Source organism: Aedes albopictus, chromosome 2 (genome assembly GCF_035046485.1).
Source record: "Aedes albopictus strain Foshan chromosome 2, AalbF5, whole genome shotgun sequence".
Classification (NCBI taxonomy): domain Eukaryota; kingdom Metazoa; phylum Arthropoda; class Insecta; order Diptera; family Culicidae; genus Aedes; species Aedes albopictus.
Genome location: NC_085137.1, coordinates 122418994 through 122439926, shown reverse-complemented (window position 1 = coordinate 122439926; position 20933 = coordinate 122418994). Strand labels below are relative to the sequence as shown.

Here is a 20933-nt window from a genome sequence, read left to right as displayed (position 1 = left end):
AAATTTTGAATACAAACCATTCGCTTCAATCAGATCGTCCAAATCGTCTGCAGTACGTAGACATAGCAAACATTTTACAGATTTGCATGTATTGGTGCAATTAAGAGCGATAAAAAACAATTGAAAATTATCCGTGGTGATTATTTCGAGTAATCATATTTTGTAAGGACGGATTCGAACAATCCACCAAGAGATTCAGAAAACATAAACAGTAGTACATGGGCAACACATGTTCTAAAGATGTCTCCGATGTCCTATGGGGTCAATAAGGGAATCATATCTCGTGTTTAATGTCATTTAAAAACAACAAACGTAAATGTAGACTTGGATGGTTCAGGAATGTTCAATATCCCAAGAAGACCTATCGAAGAATCTCAAATCGAACCTGTAGCAACTTCAACTATCATTAACGGAATATGAAAACTCCCATTGAAATACTTCGTTAAGAGGAATGTTATGTTGGTGCAAATCGTACTTGGCCTTATTTTTACCCGACTTGACCCAGTGCCCCACCGGCCTTACTCCCTCCAGAAGTCCAAAAAAATTTGACTCCATATATTTCCAAAACTAGAGTGTTGTGCGAGTTTGTATTCAAAATTTGGTCAAATTCTGTTAAGAAATGGGCTGTTGTCGGTTTTTAGAACTTTTACTTCGCAGCTGGGGACAAACGGGATACAAAGGAGCGCGGTGATCGATGAAGGTCTATGGAGATCAACGAGGCGCGACGCTTACACTGCCACATGTCCATGGAATTAAAAAAATCAATTACGAAACGTTCCTTGGCCGACACAGGCGTTCACTGTTTTGGATATGTCACAATTATCATTACTCTTTTCAATCACGCCAAGCCATTCACTGTACACTCTGCTAATGGTAAAATACACTTCGGCACACACGCCTGAATGCAACTTTATTTGATACAGTATAAAAAAAACTTAAGCTTCAACACCTGTCACAATCTGGACGTTCCTTAACATTGCTATCACTGAGACTCCCAAGTACGGCGGCTCGCCCATTCACTACGACCCATAGTTGCAAAGGTGCGTCATACAAACAGAACAGTGAGTGTGCTGACCGCCCGATTCGTAGTTGCAGGTATCGGGGATGGTATTCCGCAACTGAGTACATCCACGACGAACCACTTCCCGGTCTCCAACTGTAATGGACGGAAACAAAGTTAAAGAGAATTACATCAGCTTCTTAGAAACCCTATCGACATACCGTTCGATCTCAACGTGAAACAAACGTGGAGTGGTGCGGTGGGAGCCGGCATCGAAATCAACATCCGAGAGGAGGGTTCCTCAACGTCGGAGGAAAACCACTGCCAAATGGGAGGCGTTGCCAGATCAAGAGCAGGAGCCAGTGTAGTGCTGATGGTGGTTGGCAGCGTCGGAGTTGCTGGACCGTCAGTTCCAGGGGAAGAACTGATCGTGGTACTAATTGTTGTCGGTAATGTGGGTGGACCATCGGGCGCGGTCGCGGTGGTCGGTGGAAACAGCGTAGTGTCCGGCGGTGCTGTCGGAGATGTTGGTGGCAGCAGAGTTGTTGGAGTAAGCGTAGTCGTTATTGGTGGAAATAAGGTGGTTTCCGGTGTAGCTAGACCCGGAGATGTTGTGGTGTCCGGTATAGTTGTTGCTGGTGGAGGCGTGGTCGTATCATCCGGAGGGACTACGGTTGTTGCGGGCGGAAGAGTTGTTACCGGAGGGACTACGGTTGTCGTATCTGGTAGAGGTTGTGTTGTTCCAGGCGGAGCTACGGTAGTCGAACCACATGCTTGAACAGTCGCTACCGTTTCCACATTGCAGTCGTTGCAGGTGTAGCACACTAGCTGTGCTTTGGTAGCTACATAGTTAATAGAGAACGTTTTTTTAAGAAACCACAAACTCTGGAACAAATTCTAGCACTCACTTGCAACCAGAAGCACTTCAACTAATAGAAATAATTTCAACTGCATTCTAGCCGGTCAGGAAAACACAGCACGATTGTAGCACTTCAATGGACTAATGTCAACTGTTTATCCGCAGCCATTTACAGGTCGCTTTTGTTGACGCAGTGGATAATCTTTTATCATATGATTTGTAATCACTTCCAAGATATGCATTGGCTGGCTGCTTCTATCCCTTTCGTGAAGGGGGAAACGCAGTGGGGCTTTGGTTATAGCTATACATATTTTAACTGATCTATTTTTTTTTTGCGATGAATCATTTTTCATAATTAGTTTGTGTGTTGGTATGGTATGGTATGCAGTATTCGTTGTGATGAGTAACACAATTTATTGATTACATCGACAGTAGGGCAGCTCAACCTGGAAGAGAAACAAGCCCTAAATTTTGATTTTGGAAATTTGAACTTTGAGTTCTGAGCGGTAGTAGTGCCGTGCAAGGCCTTTCCGAATTTTGCAAAAAGCTTCGAAGTTATTCTAGGTATAATTGCTTTGAATAATTGATTGATGAGTTGATGTCTGCATCAAGCATACACTGAACGGCGGCTTGCGGTGAAAATTACTATTCTGAGGGTCAATTTAAATACACAACGCCACTAAATGTGTGCAGACTGAGTTTCGTTTCAATTCAACAGAATTATGTTTTCAATTTTACCATGGGCTCGCACGCTGTGTCTGAACCAGCAGATTATGAAAATTGAATGTACATCGGCTTTCTTTCCATGAATCATCAGTATTCAAGCTATATTTTCATTTGTAGAAGGTTTTAAAATATTCTATCGGTGAAAATTTTTCCATACATTTTGTATGGGAGAGAAATTGACCGAAAATGAGGATTTCAAGCAAATTTGTATGAAAAACGGTCAAAAAAAATGGAAAAATCAAAATTTCCCCGATAGAATATTTTGAAACTTTCTGCAAATGAAAATATAGCTTGAATACTGATGTTTTATGGAAAGAAACCCGATGTACATGCAATTTTTATAATCAGCTGGGTTCAGACAGCGTGGCTCGCTTTTCAACAACTGTTGGCAACCGGATTCGAACCAAGAACCTTGACATCACCAGGCTCGCACGCTACCACTCGGCTATCGAACCGGTTGATGTGAGAAAAAACAAAACGCACACAAGAAGCGTTGGTGGGTCGATGATCATGTTTTACCATGGTAAATTTAAAATCATTTTTATGCTTGTTTACTGCATTATGCATTTTTTTTTCCTCCCCTGTTGGGGAAATTAAGCCACTGCGTCCAATAGGCTGAACTTTTGTGGCATGTCCCGTTTTGATATTCGCATCTAGCCAGCTAATTACCATGTGTCAAGTAATCAGCTACTGCCACGACGCGTCGTCTCCCAGTCAGGTACAATGGAATTGATAAACTCCAAGACCTTCCCAGGTTTTGCAGACCAGATCTCACTGGGTTGCAAGCAACCACTATTTAGAAATCTTTGCCTGCGCGTGTATAAAGCACCACAACTGCAAAGCAGATGTTCCGAGGTTTCACGTTCCATATTACAGAAACGACAGATATCACTCTGAATATGGCCACTATTTTTCAAGTGATACCTGCTCGGGCAGTGTCCAGTTATTAGGCCAGTGTATGTACATAGAGCTCTCTTGTTGAGCTCTAAGAGCTTTTTGGTTTTATAAGCATTTGGTGTTATAAATCGTTTTGACTGATTGCAATTTTTGACTGGATGGATGTCAAAAATTGCAATCAGTCAAAACGATTTATAACACCAAATGCTTATAAAACCAAAAAGCTCTTAGATATTGGATATCACCCTCTGCTCAGCCCAGCGTTTCAGATCCATTTTAATTGTACAGTTTGATATACCACAGAATGGTTCTGGGCCAGCAAACTGTAAACTGGAAAAATTATCCATTACTGCAAGCCGCTTTTCAGTGTATGATTCGTTTTAATCAACATCATTGAAAACGAACCATCCAATGCTTAAATCAAGCATATGTTTTTCCTTAAAAGTGTGGAACAGCTCGTAAACAGAGGCTTCTCTCTCGATGACCATAAAAGCTCTTATCTGTTGGATCATACTAGAAACCATAGAAGACTTTGTTTACAAAAGTTCTTTAGCCCTTTTACAGGCTTAAGCCAAAGTTTCGCGTTCAAAAGGAATCACTCAAGAATGTTATTGACCGATTCCTGGTAGAATCTTCATACAGTTACTGCTATTTGGATTGTCGTTTCTTAACAACTTAACAACGTTCTGCGATCGAAGACAAATGACTTCTTGAGCAATTCCTGTCATAAATTTGCCCATGCATCAAGAGAGGCTGAGAAATTCACAGTAAATAATTTTGTAATTTCCAGGTGCGTAATTTCTGGCGATGTATCCATTTTAGAACGTAGTCTCACTCAGATACATCGTTTTCCAACAATTATCACACTCACCATGTACACCCTGGTTGGCACCGGAAAGTGTCAACAAACCCAATTCAATGGTGTACTTAGAAGCAGTATCATATTTATTACCTTCCTTCTAACTCGGTGAAATAGCCGAGAGGCAAGGGATATGCCTCACAATTAGTGGATCATGATAATATTTTACTTTTTTCATTAGCGAAGAAGACAAGGATGGGCGGAAGAATCGGCAGCGAGAACCGATGAAGGCGCAGATGTCCGCTCGGCAATTCCTGTCCAGGAAGTTACCAACGTTTTCTGGCAGGATGGAAGAATGGCCGATGTTCATCAGCAGCTACGAGACGTTGACGAAGATGTGCGGATCGAAGAATCCGGATCGAAGAGAGGATCGACAAGCAGAACTCATGACGGCTACGTGCATTTGCACGACGTGGAAGAGTGTAGGTGTTCGAGTTCACCCCTGAGGGAGAGGAAGCCCTGCCGGATTTGTGGCAGAGTGGATCACCGGATTCGGAACTGCGAGAAGTTTCGGAGACTCCAGCTCGGAAGAGCGATGGGAAGCGGTACGCAGATGGAAGCTATGCCAACTGTGCCTAAATGACACCTCACCACCGGCTGCAAGCTAAGCTTCCGCTGTAACATCGATGGCTGTGAGAAGCGTCACAACCCGCTGCTTCATTTTGTAAGGCCAGTCGCAGGACTAAACTGCAACGATCACGCAGTGCAGCCAAAGTCAACCGTGATCTTTCGGATGATGCCCGTCACTCTGCACTGGGGCAAATACCCCGTGAACACTATCGCGTTTCTGGACGAAGGATCATCGTATACGCTGGTTGATAAGGCACTGGTGAATCAACTAGGAGTTCGAGGCATATGTTCACCTCGGCGAGAGGATCCACGCAACGCTTCCATATCAAGAGTGCTCACACAGTGGAGAGCTTGAAGCTGCCGCAGCACACGGTAGCTATTTCGAAAGTAGTGAAGAAATACGCACATCTCCAAGGCCTACCGATCACCGATGTACAGCAAACCGCTCCACAAATTTTGATCGGGTTGAAGGACATCCATCTTTTCGTACCGTTGGAATCGCGAATTGGTCGACCACAGGAGCCTATAGCAGTGAGGTCGAAGCTGGTTTGGACCGTATACGAGCCGACGGGACCGGGAAACGTGATCAACGGAATGGTCGCGCATTATTCTTGCAGCCCGGTGTCTCACCAGGATCTCCCGAAGAACCACTACACGCTGGAGGAGTCCGACGAGTTCCATGATCCGGAGCCGGAAGAAGACAGAAGAGCGAAGGAGATTTTGGAGAGGTCTACGGGGAGGATCAGCGATCGTTTCGCGACAGAAGATGATACCGAAGCTACCGACAGCTACCCTATGGTGGTGAAGAGGCTGACGTTGGAGAAGCGCCTGAGGAAGGATCCGAAGGTCGATGCCAAGGTCCGTTGCATGATCGCTGACAATCTCGACGAAGGCAACGTGTACGAAGCGACGGCGTCGAAGCAGCTAGCGTTGGAGTGCAACAAGGTATGGCACGTTCCGCTGAACATCGTCAGCAATCCGAGCGAGGAGAAGAAGAGCAACTGTATCCAAAAGCTTTCGAAAGAGGAATGTGTCCGTGTTCCCCGCTACTACTCCCGTAGCACACAACTGAATGTTTTTGTTGACGCGAGCCAGGACACGTTCGGTGCCGTGGCGTACATCCGCATCAAGACAGCCACCGGGCCGTTATGCTTGCTCGTGATGGCGAGGTCGAAGGTAGCGCCGTTGCAGCACATGCCCATACCACGACTGGAGCTGCAAGCTGCAGTGTTAGGAGCGAGGCTGGCGAGCTCCGTTGGTGAGACGATTTCGATGGAAATGAAGCAGCGTTTTATGTGGTCCGACTCGAAGACCGTACTGTCGTGGATCCACTCCGACCACCGTCGGTACGAGCAGATTGAGGCATTCTGGACCGGCGAGATTCGCAGCTTAATCAGGCTTGCAAAATGGAGATTGGTGCAGACGAAGTGCAACGTGGCCGACTCGTTGATGAAGTGGGAGAAACTGAATAGTATGCGTTCAGATGGATCATGGTTTCGTGGTAGAGGGTTCCGGTACCAACCGGAGGAATGCTGGCCTGAATGCTGGAACGAAAAGATTACCAGAAAGCGGAGAAGTATTTTTGGAGATCGACCGATTACAGGGTCGATTTCTTCGCGGAAGAAGTCTTCATCTTGACGAAGAACCAAAAGCAGCCGCACCAGCAGCAGCAAGAGAGCGGGACCAGTAGCCAGCACAGCTTAAGCCCGTTCCTGAACGAGGAAGGTGTAGAAGAGATGTCGCGCATGACACCGCATCTGCCACGGTTCAGCCATACTGCTGTGGATTACTGTGGATCTGTCACGGTTGGCCGTAGTTTGAAGGAGGCAACACTGATGGAGCGACGGATGGACGATTCGCGGCGAAGTGCGGACGAAGCTAACCTACGTTGGCATGGCACTAGAAGCGGAGCAAGCGTTGACGCCGAACCGTTTTGTTGGTGGCGTTGACGCGATCGGCAAGGAGCGTTTCGTTCTACCGAAGAGCGAGGTCGACACATTGCGGGACCGCTACAAGCGGTCACAGCGACTGGTGGGCAAGCTGTGGGCTCGGTGGATGTCCGAGTACCTGCCATTCTTCAACCAGCGGACGAAATGGTTTTCCGTCATCACCGATGACGCCGTGCAGAAGAGCTGGACCCGGAGCTTGGTGATGGACGTCTACCCGGATGCGGACGGCAGTATTTAACAGGCCGTAATGTAGGGTAAGTTTTGAAGACCGGTGACCAGACTGGCTGTGCTCGAGGTGCAAGAGGGTAAATCCGGTGCAGCCAAGGAGCCCCACCAGAGTTACGGGAGGGGGTGTGTTAGCACAGCTGCGTACCACACTTCGCCAGCGCAACCAGGGGGCAACATGCGGCCCACACTGGACCAGACAACTCCGGTTGATGGATGAACCATGAGATGAGCATAGCTGTCAGCAGGTAGAAGGTAAACATAAACAAAAACAAGATTTCTAGAAGAGACGAGCAAAATGGTTTAAAGTGAACTAAGAAAATAGCGAACCAGGAAAAGTTATTGAGTTTCAGTTCAAGTTAGTGAAAATATAAATAATAGAGCCGATAGTTGTTGCGGTAGAAGATTAGAGGTAGTTCTTGTGATTTTCCGAGGAGAGCTATAAATTGAGCAAATTTGTTTGATCTCTTTATTTGAAAAGTTTGATACGTCTGCAGGATCCAATCGGATTTAAACCGCGCTTGAAAAGCCGCCTGCAAAGGAAACAATAGAAAAACCATTAAAATTATAATATTAGAAATAAGTCGAAAAGAAAGGAATTAATTGTGTACTTGTTTTTGCTATCATTTGAATAATAAATGTAGTTTCAAGCTGCCATTACTAAAGTGCTGCTGTAGAAATTCGGTTTAATTAGGGTGGTCCAAAAAGGAACAGGCTCAGTGTACCAGTTATAGCTGTTTTCCAATCGATCCTAGACGAAGATACAATATGAAAATTATTAAAGAGGTTTAATTTCTAACCTAGAATATTTACAATAACCGCGCGCACTACGACCACGTTCGAGGATCAGAGTAACAAAGAGAGTTATTGTATAGATTACTGCTGCTTTTATTAAATAAATTAGGCATATGTACATGTTAGTCCACCCTTTACGTAGTACATATCACCATCTGTGGATTGGACAATAAACCTATAGGTCTGTGAGCTATTACTTTTTTTACTGAGCTCAAACTGCTTAAATTCAATCTGTACCGATCCACCTTGTACGATGTGAAAGCGTAACAAGCACTCACTCATGCTTTACATCAAATGTGTGTGTATTAGGTTGTCCCAAAATTTCACATGGTCGAAAAGCTTGGGGGCTCACCCTGCAAATGATAGCTAAGGGTGTTAGAAACAAACTTTTGTATGACGGCAACTTTCAGAAATGACGTTTAGAGGTCGCCCCAGCGAGATTTTTAAAAATGATTATTTTTCGTAATAAATTTCATACAAATATTTTTTTTCCGTACAAAAATTGGCAATGCCCACTATTTTTATATTTTTTACAGTTTGATATGGATCCAAACTACCTGGGAAAAATAATTAACGACATGTTTTGCAGGTAACTTCTTGATACTAAATTTTTGAATTTACTAAAATTTGTCATTTTTTGATATACTGTGCATTTTACCCATCATAAAAAGTATCTGAACATTATGCTAATTTAAAATAATTTCCATAAAAAGATAGGAAATTTAATGAGGAAAAACTTTGCCGAAGACAGCATTGCGTTTTTACTATCCGTTTTTGAGTTATTCACGATATTTGGTGAAATTTTGATTTTCAGGTATTTAAAAAATATCACAAAAGAACTTCCCAAAAACACATACAAAGTAAAAAAATCACGTATACTCAACAAGTTTTTGTCTTGATTGTGTTGAGGAATTGTGGTGGCATCATTTATTGAATTTTTGTTTCCGTTGACAAATCCATTTTCTTTGATATTGAAAGGTACCTTACTAGCGAGAAACTTGATCATTAGGTACTATTTTAAGATGCCTCAGTAGGCCATGGCATTTTTAACGGTTATGTACTGGCAATGGTTTATACGAGCATAATAAACAATCAAACGCACGGCACATTTTCTATATCATTTAGAAGGTGATACATTCCTCAAAACATGCCGTTTTGGTTTTCAGTGATGTTGGTTCAAATCGTTCAAAGACATCAATGAAACGTTCTAGTAGTCCCTATCATTTCGATCAACATATAGGACGATAAAAATTACGTCACTTGTTTACGTCCAAAACTGTTGTTTACCAATAATAGCATACCTTGTCTTATTGTATGCCGTGTATGTGTTATGGTATTCAAATTGTTCAAACCTTGGATAACATTACGTTAACCCACTGGTTCAACTTATCCCACCCGTTTCAATTTGCCTCGGTATATATTATTTCCGGTGTTGATAAGATAGTTCAAGTCAGTAAATGTAAAAAAGACATTCTCTGCTTTTTAGAATGTCTTGAATTGGAAGTTAGTATCTAAAAGTTGGTATTCTTACGTAAGATGTTCGAAATCGCGATTTGAATTTGGTATGGATCAACGTATTCGCCTTTATTTACTTTGCCACTGTTTCCTGGGCTGTTTCACTGGTCCAGGACTCATACGTCTTCGTGTAGAAAAATAATTGAGAATATCGACAGGAAAGTAAGATAAACGCGAAAATATGGCTCAACATTTTGTGGAGAATATCTTTAAAAAAAATCAATAGGCAGTACGAAGCTTATCAAGAGAGCTAGCTTTTTAAGAAATCTTTGCTAGTTGATTTCTATATTTCTATTGAATAACAAAAAAAAAAAAATTATGTCACCATAATTCTATAACACAATCAAGACAAAAACTTGTTGAGCATACGTGATTTTTTACGTTGTATGTGTTTTTGGGAAGTTCTTATGTGACATTTTTAGAAAAATACCCAAAAATTCAATTTTCACCAAATAGTAAATTGTGAATATCTCTAAAACGGATAGAAAAAACGCCATGCTGTCTTCGGCAAAGTTTTTCCTCATAAAATTTCCTATCTTTTTATGGAAAATGTTTTAAATTAGCATAATGCTCAGATAGTTTTTATGATGGGTAAAATGCACAGTATATCAAAAAATGACAAATTTTAGTAAATTCAAGAATTCAGTGTCAGAAAGTTACCTGCTAAACATGTCGTTTATTATTTTTCCCAGGTAGTTTGGGTCCATATCAAGCTGTAAAAAATATAAAAATAGTGGGTATTGCCAATTTTTGTACGGTAAAAAATATTTGTATGAAATTTATTACGAAAAATGGCCATTTTTCAAACATCTCGCCGCGGCGACCTCTAAACGTCATTTCTGAAAGTTGCCGTCATACAAAAGCTTGTTTCTAACACCCATAGCTATCATTTGCAGGGTGAGCCCCCAAGCTTTTTGACCATGTGCAATTTTGGGACAACCTAGTGTGTATGTTCCATTACGTACGTTTTTATAGGGGAAAATTGGGCAAAATGATTGGTTGTGGAGTCAACAAGTAAGAGAATTCAAATATGGCTGCCGCAATGGCCGACTTGGACCCCTACTCACGTTTTCAGGAGCACCAATCGTAGATGCTTCGTTCGTAAAATTTGTGCCTAAACTAAAGTGACCAGATGATCAGAGCTCCAACCCGGGACATTAATTTGGAAATCATGATCAAAATTTTTATTATTTTATTTTTAATTTTTTTGTTAACGAATACGTAACGTTTCTTTTTTTTGTTAGTAGAATACGAAGCACTCGTAGGGTCACCATCCGTCCTGATTTAGCAGGGCATGTTCTTATTTTTGCATAAATTTGGCAAAATATTTCTTAACAAATCCGAGGAGTTTTACTCATTTTCAAGAAAATACATGAAATGTCCTGATTTTCAAGGCTGAGTAGATGGGAAACCTAAGCACTCGTTTCTTCTACCAAGCATATTTTTCAACGTTGTGAGCTTCGCAGAAGTGGGGCAAACTTATAAACATTTTTTGTACAGTCTGCTAAAGAAACCTGATAATTAAATCTAGCATGCAAAAATGATTTTAATATTTCTTCTCTCTTTTAAAATTAAAATTAAGGTGGTTCAAACTTCGTACACAACTAAAACAACAATCGTTTTTTACAGTTTTGGTGCCTGACAAGCATGACGTGTACTCTACAATTTTTTGAGGTTATCATTACCCTCAAAGTGCCTGAAAATGCTCACCAATCTAGCTTCTGCTTGTCCAATTTTGTCCTTATTTGCGTGCTACTTCATTGAGTAGCTCGGATGCTTCTCTGTCAACATTGATTAACTTCCTGGATGAATTTAATTCACGAGCTTATTCGTTTGAACCGCCTGCCAATAGATTTCTACCCTTTCATGAAATTTGAATTGAGACAGTTTCGTCTACTATTTTTGTAATTGTACTCTTGTCACTCTCTATTTTATTCACCGAACTGCAAAATAATGCTGCCTGACCGTGCATAAAAATCAACCAAATATTCGACTTTTTTTTTCATCAAAAATTAAAAAAAAATGCTGGGCTATCGCTTGATAAAAAAAGCTTTCAAAAGTTCAAACTGTAACTGTAACCCAGAATCTTCATGCACATTCTCGCAAAAATCTTTCAGTTTTAGAACTCTTATATTGAAAATTTTGTTAATATGTTTGATGTTTTTTTACGTTTTGAGACGAACGCGGGACATTTCGCGGGACATTTGGTCAAAATGCAGGACTGTCCCGTGAAACGCGGGACGTCTGGTCACTTTAGCCTAAACGAATATTTAGCTCTTCGAATGAGAGTAATCAATTTTGTACCTTTCAATTCCACCCTATTATGCTTAACCTACCCCTATTATGCTTAGACTACCACTTGAAACCTTCCTCAGTGTCAGTTATCCACTTTGATCTACTACACTGACGAAGATTACAAGTGGCAGTCGAAATACGTGTATCTGTCAAAGGATAAGCATAACAGGGCGGAATTAAAATGATTACACTCATTCGAACAGGGTATTCTGCTTTGAGGGTTCGCAAAGCCGATACAAGATTTTTTAGTATTTCTATGAGTAGCTGCCAGTAGGTATTGTAGTTGATGAATAACCCAATAATCAGAGCATTTTATTGAAAATTTCACCAAGTTACTATTACGTGATGAATGACATACCACACTGTTTGGTATTCAAAGTTCAAAACAGCACAACTCCTAAGGTATACAATTGTTAATGAGTTCCACATTTCAGTGGATGATGGATTATCCATTGACCGATGGTAGGTAAATCGCCGGGTCATCGCGGATTGGCATACTTATTGCGGTCGGAACGACGTCACCATTGGACAAAGTACAAACCACACTGACAGCGGCAGACAGCGATGATGTTTCGCAACGCACACCCCCAAAACCAAATAATTCGGTGATTTACCAGTCGAATATTAGAGGATTGACTCCAGTTGACTAGATAACATATCATAGCTTTCGGGCCGTCGTCTGTTCGAACGATTGAGAGTGACAGATAACGAAGTGTTGGTGAAACATGCCACAGACAGCTGTTCATGGCTGGCGACATTGTTCTGCACCGAGCTGCCAACGGACGGCCGCGCACTCAATGCAGTGAAATTGTGCGCCTTACGCGTGCTGTCCTAATGATTGATTGAGAGTTACGCTGACTATGTGTGGTGGGCCTTGAGATAACACATGGTTCTGAGAAAAAGGTCCACGGCCAAATGGTATATGGATACAAAAATGGTAGATACAATTTATTGATAGAACTATACCTAGTTAACATGCTAATATCAGTGATCTTAAATTCTAATTGTCGAGACAGACTATTGATTACAGAGACTCCAGGCACACATGGCACACCTGGTGTATGATTGGTTGTTGGTAAGGTTGGCGCAGGTCGTTTCAATCGAGTGATCTCGTTTTGTACAGCCTCGGTTGATCACCACTCGGTTGTTAACTGCAAAGAGATTCAGCGAATGATGTTGAGGACAATGGTCGTAAAGCATAAGAGACTTACCAAGCTGCTCCGTGGTGTAGCAGATGTTCACTGGGAGCGGAAGATGCCTTTTGGCAGGCACAGCTGGAGTTAATACCGGAGCCCAAAGTGAAGGTTCCGTTGGTGCAGCTGTGATTGCTTGTGCAGCTTGAGTAAGTGAAGCAGTTGTGAGGATTCCTGCAGGCGCGGCTAGCGTTAGCGGAGCCGTTGTAAGGATTCCTGCGGGTTGAGTGACCGCAGGAGCATTTTGAGTAAAGGAAGGTGTCGTGAGGATTCCGGAAGGTTGGGTGATCGCGGGTGCAGTTTGAGTAAGCGATGGCGTCGTAAGGATTCCGGAAGGTTGCGTGATGGCAGGAGCTGTTTGGGTAAGTGATGGCGTTGTAAGGATTCCGGAAGGTTGCGTAACCGCGGGTGCAGTTTGAGTAAGCGAAGGAGTTGTGAGGATTCCGGAAGGTTGAGTGATCGCGGGTGCAGTTTGAGTAAGCGAAGGTGTCGTAAGGATTCCGGAAGGTTGTGTGATGGCTGGAGCAGTTTGAGTAAGCGATGGCGTCGTAAGAATTCCCGACGGTTGAGTGACCGCAGGAGCAGTTTGAGTAAGTGGCGGGGTCGTTAAAATTCCCGAGGGTTGGGTAACTACTGGTGCAGTTTGAGTGAGGGAAGGCGTCGTGATGCCCCCGGGACCCTGTGTTAATGAAGGCGTCGTGATGCCCCCTGGTGCCTGCGTCAATGAAGGCGTCGTAATGCCCCCGGGACCCTGTGTTAATGAAGGCGTCGTAATGCCCCCTGGTGCCTGTGTCAATGAAGGGGTCGTGATGCCCCCTGGTGCCTGCGTCAATGAAGGCGTCGTGATGCCCCCTGGTGCCTGTGTTAATGAAGGCGTCGTAATGCCCCCTGGTGCCTGCGTCAATGAAGGCGTCGTAATGCCCCCTGGTGCCTGTGTCAATGAAGGCGTCGTGATGCCCCCTGGAGCCTGCGTCAATGAAGGCGTCGTGATGCCCCCTGGTGCCTGCGTCAATGAAGGCGTAGTAATGCCCCCTGGACCTTGGGTGAGTGGAGGAGTAGTTATCGCTGGGTATTGCGTCGATGTTGGCCATATGGTGGTAAGCTGTGACGTCGTCGTCCCGGCAGTGGTAAGATCTGGCCAGGCTGGCCAGATTGTTGTAAACGAGGTTGTTTGTGCCGCTGGCCAGATAGTTGTGAATTGTGGAGTAGTTGTATCAACTGTATTCGTAGCAGGTGGTGTTGTCAGCTCCGTTGGCCAAATTGTTGTAAGCTGAGAAGTTGTTGTTCCAACTGTACTGGTATCTGTAGGCCAAACTGTAGTGAGTTGGGGCGTAGTTTGACTAGCTGGATTTGTGATGGTAGTAGGGTCCGTAGGCCAAATTGTTGTAAGCTGAGAAGTTGTTGTCCCAGCTGAACTGGTATCTGTAGGCCAAACTGTTGTAAGCTGAGGTGTACTTGAACTTCCCGGATCTGTAATGGTGGTAGGATCCGTAGGCCAAACTGTCGTGAGTTGAGAAGTCGTTGTCCCAGCTGTACTGGTATCAGAAGGCCAAATTGTAGTGAGCTGTGGTGTAGTTGGACTTGCAGGATTTGTATTGGTACTAGGGTCCGTAGGCCAAATTGTTGTTAGTTGAGAAGTCGTTGTTCCAGCTGAACTGGTATCCGTAGGCCAAATTGTGGTGAGCTGCGGCGTAGTGGGATCAACTGTACTGATTATGGTTGACGGATCTGTTGGCCATATCGTTGTTAGCTGCGAAGAGGTTGTTCCAGCAGCTTCGGTTACAGTTGGCCAGATTGTAGTAAGTTGAGGTGTTGTAGGCCCACCTGGGTTTGTTATGGGACCTGTTGGCCAGATCGTCGTTAGTTGAGTAGTGATCGACAACGAAGGTTGGGCCCAGTCAGGCCAAGCAGGCGTTACAATACCCGGGATGACGGTTTGTCGCGGAGCAAAAATGGATGAATTTGCAGAAAATGTGATGGATGGAGAGAGCGTGTTAGGAAGAGTATTTATGATAACAGGCGTAAACGTGTTAGCATCGAATAATGTAGTTGGGAAGATTAGCTTCCCCAGCTTAACCCTACCTGTTTCTGCTGGAGCACAAGTGGGACATGTTGGTTCCGGGTTAGTAGGTATGGTAGACATGGTGGTCAACTCAGGACTTGTGGGTAAAGTTGGAGTAAACACTGGGGTCGTTTCTGATGTTCCACATGAAGGGCAAGTTGGCTCAGGATTGGTTGGTAATGTCGATTCGGTAGTCAGTTCGGGGCTCGTGGGTAATGTTGGGGTGAATACAGGCGTTGTTTCCGATGGTTGACAGGTAGGGCACGTTGGCTCCGAATTGGTAGACATAGTTGAAACAGTTGTAAGTTCTGGTGTTGTAGGCAAAGTCGGAGTGAATACTGGGGTGGTATCTGTTTCTGGGCCACATGTTGCACATGTCGGTGCAGCGCTGGTAGGTATGGTAGGCGTTGTATCCGTTGGTGGTTGAGTAGTGTCCGTAATTGGAGGCGTCAAAGGAGGAGTAGTTGGTACGATGACTGTTGGCGATGCTGTTGTATCGGTTGCTGTCATTGTTGGGGCTAAAGTTGTTGGTTCAGTGAAAGTTGGTGGTTGGGTAGTATCCGTAATTGGTGGTGTTAATGGTGGATTTGTAGGCATGGTGACTGTTGGAGAAGCTGTTGTATCGGTTACAGTTATTGTTGGAGCTAAAGTTGTGGGCTCAGTTAACGTTGGTGGTTGAGTAGTTTCCGTAATAGGTGGCGTTAAAGGTGGGGTTGTTGGCATGGTGACTGTAGGGGAAGCGGTTGTATCGGTTACAGTTATTGTTGGAGTTAAAGTGGTTGGCTCAGTAAATGTTGGTGGCTGCGTCGTATCTGTAATTGGTGGCGTCAGAGGAGGAGTTGTTTCTGTAGCTGGTGGCGTAGGAGATTGAGTTGTAGGCATGGTCACCGTTACAGTAGTATCAGTTGATGTCGTAAGCTCTGGACTCGTTGGCAAAGTTGGAGTGAACACTGGTGTAGTATCAGTTGCTGGCCCACATGTAGGACATGAAGGCTCAGCACTTGTTGGCATAGTAGATTCAGTTGTAAGCTCTGGACTTGTAGGCAGAGTTGGTGTGAACACTGGCGTGGTTTCCGATGAACCACAAGTTGGGCATGTTGGTTCTTGACTCGTTGGCATCGTAGAAATCGTAGTTAGATCTGGACCCGTCGGTAAAGTAGGAGTAAATACAGGACTTGTTCCACATGTTGGACATGTCGGTTCTTGTGTTGTCGGTGATGTAGAAGCAGTAGTTAAATCAGGAGTAGTTGGTAATGTTGGTGTGAACGTTTCATCTGTTGCAGGTCCACACGTTGGACATGTTGCATCCGGACTGGTCGGTATTGATGGATTAGCCGTAAGTTCCGGAGTGGTCAGTTCAGATGTATCCGGTAAAGTAGGTTGTGCACTCGTCAGAACATCTTCACTACACTGCACCAAAATGGCAGGATTTATGTCACAATCAAAACACTCATAACACATAAGTTGTGGATTCACTATATGGAAGAAAACGATTCAAATCACTTTAAATATTCTGAAGAAGACTATAAAACTTGTACCTCTGTGAAAAATCACTCCCAACAAGAGTAACGTGACTCGGGTCCACATTGTCACCGCTTATTGGAATCTTCGCAATACACCTTCATGCACTGGAGCCCGCAATCGACTTATATCAAATGGCCCGTAGAGCTACCAAGCATCCAAAATATATAATTTCAATGGCCGGTGATGACTCTTTATCGATGGAGCACTGAAGAGCATTGATAGGACAATGCCATCTATGCAAATAGCTTTATCTCGAAAGCTGGTGTGTCGCGTCCAGGTCTGTGTCACCCATTTTTTAGTTTTTGCAGTAGTAAAAATTCGTGCTCGAAGCATTCTTCCACTTAAAGCATGAAAACGTTTGCTGTTGCGATCCTGTAATCTAATCCAGTTGAAGTAGAATGCCAAGAATAACAAGCTTACGTCGAAATACGTATCTGTCAAAGGATGCAAATTCTTAGTGGAATTAAAAAGAACAGTACTTAACCCGATTTTCTCTTTCTTATTTACAGCTATTCCATTAAAACACCCAGATTCATCATCATCACGAAAACAATAAATTTTCTTCGAATGAGTGTATTCAGTTATTGTACCATTCAATTCCGCCCATTTTTGCTTATCTTTTGACAGATACGCGTTTTTCGACAACCACTGTTCGACTGTCATTTTATCCACTGGATAACTGACACTGAGGAAGATTACAAGTGGTAGTAGAAATACGCGTATCTGTCAAAGGATACGCAAAAGAGGGCGGAATTAAAAGGTACAATGACTGATTACACTCATTCGAAGAAGGTATTCATTTTCGTTTTTTTTATGGGCTATACTGTGTGTATCTAACAAATACCTAATGAATAATAATACCATATCTCGCAGTACCTCAATAACAATCGACGATTTTTCTATGCAGGTGGTGATTTTTCAAAAATTGAATAATCCTCAATATTGCTCCATTCACAATAGGTACCAAAATAAGCATTTTTAATCAGTGTTGCAATGAATTATCTACTCATGTTTAAAACATTTCAGTTAACCTTAGCACCAAATCAAATGAGAAACGATTCGTTGTCATATAAATGAATTGCCACTGGAATGGACATAAAAACCTGGAAAATTACGCCAGACTGAAAAAAATACTGGATATTTGGCCAAAGTCGAGTTAAATTGTTGGTGGATTTTTACTGAAAAGTTTTCAGTGTAAACCGTCATTTGGTTTCTCAGATACGTGCTCTTGAAAATTCGAGGTATGGTTCTGCTCAAAAACCGTTCCCGATTCCAAAATTTAGCCCGACCAAATGCCATTAGACCAAACGTCATTTGACCAAATGTGTTTCGCCCAAATATCCTAAAACCAATTATGGATATCGTTCATTTTAAATTGGTACATTTTTCAAGCAATATTAACACCAGTATGGATTGCATGGCAAACGTCTGATATGGCAATAATTTATCGTGGCATTATGACAAACAGTATGACAAACGTAGCTTGCACTTGGAAACCAGGTCTCTTCTCTGGCTGACGGGCATCTTTGCGATGGTTTAGCACTGGAACAGGAAATACTGGTCGGAATAAGTGGAACAGGATGGGGTATTCGGTTTGGTATCGGACACAATCTGGCAACTGTCACGATCGGCATCGAAATTCGACACAAATTGCTCCACACTATTGTACGTCATGAGCAGGGCCTTTCGCACGATATCCAAATCGGCCAACTTCTTCTCCATTTTTTTGTACGGCATTTTAGGGGATTTTAGGGGATTTCATTCACGGCGTATATTTAACCTTATTAGACAGATGCTTGGATCGAACTAATTTATTAGAATATAGAGACATTCGACAACGCAGATCGCTTGGCTACCTACACTTCGTTTGGTTTGGATGGTTTATTACACAAAGAACAGACATCCAGGCTAGAACAAATTTCATTCAGAAAGTTGCGTAAGGATTTGAATCCTTACTTGAGTAAGGATGCAAACCAATACACGATGTTACACAAGCGCCGCCAAACACCATATTGGCTCAGTCAGTGGTGAATTGAAACATTTCAAGTGATGAATATCATTAGTATGAGAAACTTACCGATTGCAGCGCCACGATATTGTCACTTGTGTTGCCGATGAAATATTCCTTACACAAAATTCAGATTGGACTTGGATGTCTGTTCTCTGTGTTCATAATACGCTCACCGCTCTCGACTCTCTCTACATTGGTCACTGCAAATATGTATATCGTATTGTAGTGCTTGACCAGATAAACTAACTGGGCATAGGCCGAAGTAACATACCTACTTGTCACAGAGGAGTCACGGTGGCGCAGGTTTTTGTTGCGCAGAAGTCACTGTGACTTACTTCTAGCAAGTGAGTATTTATTTGTCACAGCAACTTCTCCGCAACAAAATCCTGCACCGCAGTGACTCTTCTGTGACAAGTGTGTTACTTGGGGGAATATTATAGATACGAATTTGGGTGGATCGATTTCAAGGCATTCAATACAATATCTATGTGGAAGTGGAGCTTCTTCGATGTTACAATGCGTGCAAAATCAAACGAGTCTGTTGGACACATTTAACAAAGTCAGCAAGTGCTTTCTACTACAGTTAGGAGTTCTAGAGCTGCGTAAATTGTATAAAAGGTCCCAGCTAACACAAAGTCTTATACACACTTAATTCAGATTGCCGGGATATCAGCATTTTTCCATTCTTTTGCCGAGATTTGCACAGCCGAGTAATCAGCAAACAACAATTTTGCTGAGATCTCAGCAATTTTGACAGTTCATTGCTGAGCTTCGGCAATCGTTTTGCTGAGAGTCAGCTAACAAATGTCACTTTTTGCTGGGATATCAGCTGATAGTTTTACTGAGCAGACGGCTGTGCGCGTTTTTGCCGAGCCCGCCAATCTGTTTTGAGTGTGTATGATGTTGAATAGGATGCTTAAGTGGAGGACATATGCGTACATGCTTCCATTTAACCGTGTGTAAAGTGTGCGTATATCGCCTCCAATTTTGCATCCTATGCAACATCATATGCAATCATGTGTTGACTGGGGTTGCTAGTCCCAAGCCCCATTCATTGGGTCTCAGTATAACTTGAATTGCCCTGGTTAATCACGGAGAGTTGCCCCTTTAAATTGAGCGGTCATCCATACTCAGCTCATGCTCATGTTACTAAGCATGTAGGGTAAAAACACTAGACTTCGCCCCCTAAAATTCTGCTCTAATCTTCGCCACTTCATACATAAAAAATGGAATTTGTATGGAGATGGCGAAGACTGGAGCAGTGACGAAGTCTAGTGCTTTTACCCTATTTGCGATCATCCTGAAAATTTAAAGAACAACAATTTCATAATTCTGTTGATCCTATTGATGATTTCCAGCGAATGGAGCAAACCAAACCTGTCGCGTCATTTGATGGAAATGATGTATCTCTTGTGAATCACGATTCTGGTAATAACGCGCAATCTCATGTGATAAGTGATTGATAATTTGCTCCCAGCGGCGGCGGAGGACCATCGAATTGGCACCCGCCAAAACCAGTGAACGGACTGATATACGCGTGAAACTTTCGTCTGTTTTGGGTCATGGGAGATAGAATCAATTCATTCCGCCAATTTATAATCGATTGCAACTTACACGAGTGAACGTTAGACGCTAGAACTCAGATATCATTCCAAGCAACGTATTTTTCTAGGCTCAAACTAGTTCGTTATCTGTCTGGGGTGAGACTGAAATCAAATCCCACGATAAGTCAATCATAAGGTCCAGATTTGTGAAAAGTGTGGACTTAATAGGCATTATCGGACAGCTCATCCACGTCATGTTCACCCGATAACACTGTGATTTATGGAACGTGTAGCGCACCGGTACCCAACCTGAACTGGAGAGGTCGCTCACTACCTAGCCACGATAGCCGTTCGCCAGCTTCTTATCTGCGGCGGGCGAGAAAGCACAACATGGAGAGAATCTTATCGACGTAAGAGCTTTTTTCCAAGTATTCGCCTAGATAAAAGCTTGGAATATGAAATGTCACGCCTTATTCGAGTACGACGATGCCGTTAGGAGCGTGACAATTTTTGTCACACTGATTGTTGCAATATAAACATATAAAACGCTAGCGGCGAAAAAAAGCCGCCACGACTAAAAATGTCCAAATCGTGGAACGTTGGTCAATGGAGACGGATGGTACTTCAAACGAAGGCAAGAAGGTATGCTGTTTCGGAAAACGATGTATGACTCAGGCAGTTGCACGTGAATGCAGGAAGCAAACCGGGGCGAGGACAAAACTGCATGCGGACAAACCTGGTGGTCGATTTTGTAACACATGCCATGTTTCAAGAGTAACTCACGGCGAAGCAAGAAAAAGAAATGTGCCATCACTTGGATTTGTTTGTTTCTGTTTCTTGGCAACCTACATAGGGGTTTTATCTAATTTCCATTTTCCTAAGCACCGAGCAATAATGATCGAGTGTATT

At 43.1% G+C, this 20933-nt stretch overlaps 2 protein-coding genes across 2 annotated transcripts; both read right to left on the bottom strand.

Moving 5' to 3' along the window:
• Window positions 1–779: 779 nt before the first annotated feature.
• LOC109416358 (mucin-2-like) lies at window positions 780–2051 on the bottom strand. The gene is made up of 3 exons (XM_019690429.3): window positions 1909–2051; window positions 1222–1842; window positions 780–1156 (listed from the first exon to the last, which is right to left on the bottom strand). The coding sequence occupies exons 1-3, from the start codon at window positions 1952–1954 to the stop codon at window positions 1020–1022; spliced, it is 804 nt and encodes a 267-aa protein (XP_019545974.3). The 5' UTR covers window positions 1955–2051; the 3' UTR covers window positions 780–1019.
• Window positions 2052–12611: 10560 nt separating this feature from the next.
• LOC109415073 (mucin-2) lies at window positions 12612–16626 on the bottom strand. Its single transcript, XM_019688968.3, has 4 exons — window positions 16484–16626; window positions 14966–16420; window positions 12902–14725; window positions 12612–12841 (listed from the first exon to the last, which is right to left on the bottom strand). The coding sequence occupies exons 1-4, from the start codon at window positions 16530–16532 to the stop codon at window positions 12708–12710; spliced, it is 3462 nt and encodes a 1153-aa protein (XP_019544513.3). The 5' UTR covers window positions 16533–16626; the 3' UTR covers window positions 12612–12707.
• Window positions 16627–20933: the final 4307 nt, after the last annotated feature.